This window comes from Hipposideros armiger, unplaced genomic scaffold (genome assembly GCF_001890085.2).
Source record: "Hipposideros armiger isolate ML-2016 unplaced genomic scaffold, ASM189008v1 scaffold_417, whole genome shotgun sequence".
Classification (NCBI taxonomy): Eukaryota; Metazoa; Chordata; class Mammalia; order Chiroptera; family Hipposideridae; genus Hipposideros; species Hipposideros armiger.
The window spans coordinates 1,588,609-1,596,166 of record NW_017731767.1 but is presented as its reverse complement, the minus strand read 5'-3'; the positions used below and the strand labels follow the sequence as shown (position 1 = coordinate 1,596,166).

The following is a 7,558-nucleotide window of genomic DNA, read 5'->3' as shown; positions in this document are numbered from 1 at the left end:
CTGGCTGCTGGCTACACACGGTAGCCCATGGCAACCCACTGCCACAGGGGCTGCAGCCTACGCCGTCGCCAGCGACTCTCGGCAGCCCAGCTCCAGGTTGAGCTGTTGTTCAGCATCTTAGCTGTGGAGGGCAGTGTCACTGGCCCTCATATGCGGGATCCGAACCGGGGCCCTCTGGCATCCCAAGCGAGTTCTTAACCATCGCGCCACTCGGCCGGCCCTAATTAATAATAATCTTAATAAAATCTGACCAAACCAATAATTAAATTAAGTGTAAATGGCCTAAAAACACCAATTATAAGCCAGATATTGTCAGATTGAATTTTTTAAAAATATGATCAAACTATATGCTGTATGTAAGAAATCCACTTTAAAAATAATGATATAGGTACCTTAAAAGTAAAAGGATGTGAAAATATAAACTATGCAAATACCTGGGCTCAAATCCTGGCTCTGACACTTACTAGTTGTGAGTGACCACAGGCAAGTCGCTTAAGTGTACTGTGCCTCAGTTTCCTTATCTGTGAAGTACAAATATGTGCTGTGTACAAATGGTATTACTACCTAACTGTAGTGGTATTAAGTCATAAAATTACTTACAAATATTCCAGTTCTTCTTCTAGATATTCTCCTTCTAGATATGCACTATTTTCCTACCATCTTAAAGCATACAAATGCCCAAGTGACTTGTTTCATGAGTGCACATCAGTGAAAGGTTTAAGACTCAGTGTGTGAAAAAAAAAAGACTCAGTGTGTGATTTGCCCCATACACTTTTACCATCAAGCTATGGAGGCTGTCTGTTACTTCAGCATAACATAACCTTTCCTGACTCACACAAAAATATATAGGGTTGTTATGAGGAATATGCTAATGCATATAAGATGTAAGATGCTTGGAATACAGCCTGAAGAATAGGAAGTATTACCTAAGAGATGGTCTTCATGTTAACATGTTATTATCTCCATGTTAAAGAGAAAACTGAGACTTGCAGAGAATAAATAAAGACAATCAGGATTTGAACTCAAGCAGAGCATACCATTACTCTTAACTTCTGCATGATATTATGTCAGTAAGAGCTTGCTATTAAAAGTTTTAGTGGCTCTGGCCGGCTGAGTGGCGCGATGGTTGGGAGCTGGCTTGGGACGCCAGAGGGCCCCGGTTCGGATCCCACATATGAGGGCAAGTGACACTGCCCTCCACAGCTGAGATGCTGAACAGCTCAACCTGGAGCTGGGCTGCCATGAGTCACCGGCGACGGCGTGGGCTGCAGCCCCTGTGGCAGTGGGTTGCCATGGGCTACCGTGTGTGGCCAGCAGCCAGCGTGAGCGGCCAGCAGCCGCAGTGAGCGGCCGTCCAGAAGCCGGCGACTGATCTGCCTCGCCCGGGAAGAGCGCAATGATGGTGCCAACTTGGGCCAGTGAAGCAACGTCCTCCACAACTAGACTGAGGAGCAAGAGGACAGCAACTTGTCTGTTGCCCTTACCCCCAATGCCCCAGCACTGTTCCCATCGCCCCAAATCACCAATTTAAAAAAAAAGTTTTAGTGGCTCAAAAGCAATTCCAGTTTATCTCCATCCAGGCCAGGGAAGGATGTGTAAATCTGGGAGAGAAACAGGCGACCCTGGTGGTGCTCAGGGGCTTGAAGGGGACAGTTCACCTGCTCAGCAACGTTACTGATGATGACCAAGTGAGAGTAATTCTCTTGGCAGAACCTCCGAGCTTCATCCCATGTCTTGGTGCTTAGGGAGAAGTAGTAACACTTGCCTTCAAACAAGAGCCAGCCCTCGGGACAGGTGACCCTGGTACAGTCTGGGAACAGGATAGACTACAATGAGAATCGACCCCATGGATTTGTGTAATGTGCCATCTCTGCCATGCCCCCATCTCAGGACAACTCCCCAAGTCCCACTCACTTAATAAGGCCCGGAGTTCTGCCAGGGACTGGTTGGTGTCAGCTGTTACACGGTTAATGTCCCTCTTCAGGCCAGCTAGCCCTGCCATGCCAGTCACTGTCAACAGGGAGGGGCTGAAAGGTTACAGACCCAAATTCCCATTTACCCAACTCACCCACCACTGACTGCAGACACAGCAGAAAGAAGAAAAAGCTGTACTCCCCACTGCGCCCACACTCCAATGGGTGGTACCAGAACTCAAAAACAACATGTTCAGTGCCCAGGGGGAGTCCTAGAGTGGCTCAGAGGAGGGATTAATCCCTAGGGCTTAGGGAAGAGTGGGGATGGTGGACTTCCTGGAAGAGGTGGGCATTGAAGGAAAATGGTGATTCAGTAACTGTGAGGGGTATGGGGAGACAGAGCAGGCACCTTGGAAGCAAAGGTACGGAGACAAGTATATTGGGGAAGGCTGGTGCAGTGAGGTCAAGGGAACCTCACAGGAATTTGAGCTCAAAGTAGGATGAGGGCATCCTGTTCAAATCAAGGGCTTCTGGGCAGTGAAAAGCCATTGATGGTTTTGAGCAAAAGAGTGTGGCTTGATATAAAATGTGGGGTGAGGGAACAAGGAATGCAGTCATTATCAGACTTCAGCAATCATGGTGAAGACTATGCCAGCACCAAAGATTCTTCTACAACTGATGTGTGTATTTCCACCGCTCCCACACAAACTTGCTCTCTTCCAGCACTCACTAGGGTCATCAGTAGATGGCTCTTGAGTTGGACAACACAAAAATATAAGATATATAAATATATAGATATAGATAAAGAGAGAGAGATAGACAGAGATAGAGATAGATAGAAATGTAAGATATATAAATATATAGATATAGATTAGATAGGTAGATAGACAGAAAGATAGATAAACATGTATATGTTATCCTTGACACCTTTCTCTCTCACTCACCAGGTGTGATCAATTTTACCTCCTAAACCTTTCTACTTCACCTACTTCTCTCCATCCCCACAGCTACAACCCTCACCCAAGCCATTATCACCTCTCACCTGTTCAACTACACCATCCTCCTTCCTTGTACTTAGATGATGCTGCCTCCTACCACAGAGCCTTTGATACGCCTGAGACCCTCAATCCCTCACCTGATTTATTCTTTCTCTTCCTTCACACAGCTGCAGCACCATTTCCCTAGGGAAGCCCTGTATGACCCTCCCAAAGATAAGGTCAAGACCCTTCATTAAACTTTTTCAAAGAATCACCTTCCTCCTTTGGCCTATTCATCAAAATTTAAAATTTTGTACTCATGTGGGTGATAATTTGGTAAATGGGTATTTATGTCTGTGCTGTCCAACAGAAACAAAATGTGAACCACATAGGTAATTTTAAATTTTCTAGTACCACATTTTGTGAAGTCAAAAGAAATAGATAAAATTACTTTGAATGTTATTTTTATTTATCCCTGTATATACAAAATATTATTTTAATGTATAATCAATATTAAAGATTATCATGACTATTATTAAGATATTTTACACTCTTTTTGGTAGCAAGGTTTGTAATTGGTGTGTATTTTAAACTTATAGCACATCTCAGTTCAGAGTGACCACATTTCAAGTGCTCAGCAGTCACAGTGACTCATGTCCACCAGATTGTGTAGTAGAGGTCTAGACACACACACACACACACACACACACACACACACACACACACTGGTACAATGTCTGATGTGTTCACAACCCATCCACTCACCGCCCCCCACCCTGGTAACTAGCACAGTGCCTGGCAAAGAAGGATTTGATTGGCCTTGGAGCTGAGTTTGAGGATCACATTGATATTCAATATTCATGGCATGAAGGGATGATTGAAAACACTCACTATTTGCTTGCCATGCCATCTGCTGAAAGGTTAACATCCTCAGTTCTTCCATCACCTCCCGGTCTGTGAGAAGGAGTCCAGCTTGAGCCCAAGTTCTCCTGTGCCCCACCCCCAATCTCTTCACATGCCCCATCCTCGCCCTACTCACACTTAGTCAGGGTCACAGCCAGACCAGTGAAGCTCAGGAGCAGTGACACCACCAGCAGCAGACATAGGGACACCATGAGTCTCTTCTCCTGGTGGCACCCAGGACCCCCAGACTTCTGATCTAGCCAGGGCACTGGAGTTGCTAGGGGTGGGGATCAGGACAGAGAGACCAATTCTGGTGCTTCAGAAAGTGAGGAAGGGACCCTTGAGCATTTATCCAAAAGCAGGGGGACAGAAGTCCATGGTCATGATTATATCACCAGATGGGGTCAATAAGAGAATGCTGTGGAGAGCAAATCCTGAAGAAGCCCAGAGCATCATGGAGCACTTACTATGTGCCAAGCATCCTGATACAGCCTTATTATCTTATTGGATCCTCACCCTTATGACACAGATGTGAGTATTATTCCCATTTCGTACATAGGTAAACTGAAAGGTCATGCATGATTTGGACCCAGCTCTGCCCTTAACATCTATGATGCATTGTCTCCTGCCCTCCAGCAGCTCCTGCTCAAGATGCATTCCATTCAAGGACCCTTGCATCTGGGGCAGAGAACATTTCCTGTACCTTATATGCAAACAGGAAATGAGGCCCGAAGGGTACCCGGTAGACACCATGGGCCCCTGGGGGGTCTGTCTAGACTGCAGGAGGAATAGCTCCTGAATGGAAATGTTTCTCTGCCCTAGGGTCTCACTCCAGAGCTATGGTCTGACTCAAATACACTGGCCACCATCCCGCCAGAGGAGGGATGGGAGAACAACTGGACTTACTGGCTTGCGATGGCTGGACTGGAGGACGTTCCAGAGCAATGCCTGGGAGAGAGGGAGAGAAGTTTATTCAGAAGTTGCTGAATGGCTGTCATCCAAGACCAACAACCACCGCCCCCCATCCCCTATGATTTGTTCTCTTGCCCGAATTGGGGGACTGGAGGAAGGTGTCTCCTCTCCGCCTTCTCAAAGGGTCTTCCCACAGCTCACCCTGTTGAGATGTGTGGGTGACAGGAGTGAGCTCCAGACCTAGTGGGGGTCAGAAAGATAACGGTCATGCAGAGCAGGGCTTCAGCCAGGTGAACAGGAAGGTCCCAGCCCTAGAGTCTCACCTCTGATTGCCAGGGGTTTGCAGGGACGTGGGGGTGGTTCTGTTACCTTTCCTGAGGAGGGAGGAAAGGTTGCTCAGGCCCAGAGCAGGGCAAAGCCGGAACTGGATCTCCCAAACTCCCAGCCCCAGCTCACCTGCCCTTGGAGGTCTTCGTGGAGCCCCTGAATCTGGAGAAGAGAAGCTCAGAGTTAGAGCTGGTCTAAGGACGAAAACGAGATCGAAAGAAAGGATGAAAACAGGGTTGAGATTGCAGTGCAGGGTTAAGGATGAAGTTGGGCATGAGGATGAAATTGGGATTAGGGATGGGCACAGGATTAAGATACAAGGACCAACCATTCTGGATTACCCAGGACTTTCCTAATTTTATTTTTATTTATTTTTTTAAATTGTACTGGGGAAATGGGGAAGGTAACAGTGTTGGGGGCTTGGGGAAGGGGAACATTGTGTTATTCCAGGACCCATCAGCTCCAAGTCAAGTTGTTGTCCTTCAATCTTAGTTGTGGAGAATGCAAGATCAGCTTCAAGTCCAGTCGCCACTTTCAATCTAGTTGCAGGGAGGCACAGTCCACCATCCCATGTGGGAGTTGAACTAGCAACCTTGTTGTTAAGAGCACACGCTCTAACAAACTGAGCCATCCAGCCGCCCGTTGGCATCTCACAGCTGCTCAGCTCAAGGTACTGTGTTCAATCTTAGCTGTGGGGGGGTGGGGGTGGGGTGGGGGCACAGCCCACCTCCCCATGCAGGAGTCAAACCAGCAATCTTGTTGTTAAGAGCGAGTGCTATCACCAGCTGAGCCATCCGGCTGCCTATTGGCAGCTCAGTGGCAGCTCAGGTCGGGCGCAGCTGACTGGCCCATGTGGGAATCGAACCGGCAACCCTGTCACTCAGAGCTCATGCTCTTAACCATCTGCACCACCCGGCTGACCCAGACTTTCCCAATTTTAAGACTGACAGCCCCACATCCCAGGAAATTTTTCATCCTTGGGCAAACTAGGATAGTTGGTCACCCTAAGTTAAAGATGAAGTTAAGTTTAGGGATGGGGATGGAATCAAGTTTAGGGTTGAGATGAGGGTTTGGATTGGGATGAGGATGGGGTCGAAGGTGACTTGGGGATAATGATGGACATGGGAATAGGGTTGTGATTCATGATGTAGTTGGGATGAAGAACGGGATTGTAGCTGTGTTGGGGGATGGGGGGAAAGTTGAACTCGGTTGGACTTGAGTTTGGAAAAAGGAAAGAAGTTTAGATTGAGTTGTAGTTGTCTTGGGGCATGGTGATTGCATTGTATTTGGAAATGGAAATAGGGATGGAGATATAGCTGCATCTGGAGGTTGGGAGGAGGCTAAGTTTAGGGAACAGGTGGCCCTGAAGATGGGGATGGGGTTAGTCTTGGAGCTGGCTTTAAGGATCATGTTGGGACTGGGTTCAAGTTGGAAACAGGCAGTCAAATGACAGACCCCAGTTTGCCTCCCACCTCATCCTGGGCCCCACAGAGCCCTGGAAACTCCCAGATTGGCCCTAGTCTGAACTCAGAAGTGGGGGCTGTAGAACCCCATCACATGGAATGGCCTCTATCCAAGGACACCAGAGCAGCACAGTCAACCCTCAAGGGCCCTGGTGGGAGTCGATTCAGGGAAACTTCCAAAACCTCCACTTTTATACACACTTATCAGACTCTTGTTGAGTCTCAGGACAGATGTGGGCCACCCAAGTCTAAAGGCAAATCTGGGCCCTGGGTGTGAACACCCAGGTTGGGGAGCCAATGGTCTTTTCTTAGTTTCTCAAACACTGACTTTCATGTCTAGCAGCCTTTGCACCCATCGGTGCTCTTCTGGGCTTCTCTTCCTAACACACTCCTACTCATCCCTCAAGTCCTACTCCAATGTCCCCTCCTCTAACCCCCAATCCTCCCATCACTGCAGGCAGAGCCCTCAGTTTCCCTCAGGATTGGCCCTGTCTCTTGGTTTATCCCACCTACGATCTATTCACCTGAGGTTGTACCCAGAACTGACTTCCCCCATCAGATTGAGAGACCCTCAAGAGCAGGGCAGAGGCATGCATACTCCCACCATTATGGTGCCTGGCATGGGCTAGGTACACAGGAAGCTGGCCGTGTCCACAAAATCCAGCTAGTGTCCCCTGGGGACCTATCTCCCCCTCCAGCCCACAAACCACACATCTCTTCATCTGGCCCCTGAGAAGTCCTCTTACCTGGCTTTGGAGGAAGGTCCTTGTAGGGTGGTGCCGAGTTCTCATAATCATCATCCTCCTCCTCCTCGTCCTCTCTGGTCCCTTCCAGAGCAAAGGCAAGTGAGCTCCCAGCCCATTTCCTCCTCTGTCCCTCAGGCCCCAGTTTCCAGCCCCAGGGTGGGGATGCTGTAACCTGGGTCCTGACCACCCCTGGCTCCCATACCTGGCAGAGCCCGGCACCCAGAGTTAGCATACAGGGTGTGCATGGCTGTAGCTAATACAAAAGCAAGCCTGAGAAGGTACAGCCAGAGCTTGACAGCTTCTGCCCCTTGTCCCTC

General features: G+C 48.5%; 1 protein-coding gene across 4 annotated transcripts in view; it reads right to left on the bottom strand.

The window, feature by feature from the left end:
- The window catches only part of CLEC17A (C-type lectin domain containing 17A), an 11,068-nt gene extending 3,510 nt beyond the window's left edge, over positions 1–7,558 (bottom strand). The window contains exons 1-10 of one of the 4 annotated variants that reach the window (XM_019664122.1): positions 7,444–7,558; positions 7,242–7,322; positions 5,162–5,194; positions 5,029–5,079; positions 4,841–4,945; positions 4,700–4,741; positions 3,930–4,070; positions 3,782–3,844; positions 1,915–2,010; positions 1,659–1,810 (exon numbers count right to left, since the gene is read on the bottom strand). In XM_019664122.1, the coding sequence (XP_019519667.1) occupies positions 1,659–1,810; positions 1,915–2,010; positions 3,782–3,844; positions 3,930–4,070; positions 4,700–4,741; positions 4,841–4,945; positions 5,029–5,079; positions 5,162–5,194; positions 7,242–7,322; positions 7,444–7,486 (807 nt within the window). In that variant the 5' untranslated portion in view covers positions 7,487–7,558. The remainder of the gene's footprint in view (positions 1–1,658; positions 1,811–1,914; positions 2,011–3,781; positions 3,845–3,929; positions 4,071–4,699; positions 4,742–4,840; positions 4,946–5,028; positions 5,080–5,161; positions 5,195–7,241; positions 7,323–7,443) is intronic. The other 3 variants (XM_019664125.1, XM_019664126.1, XM_019664123.1) reach the window with 3 other exon arrangements.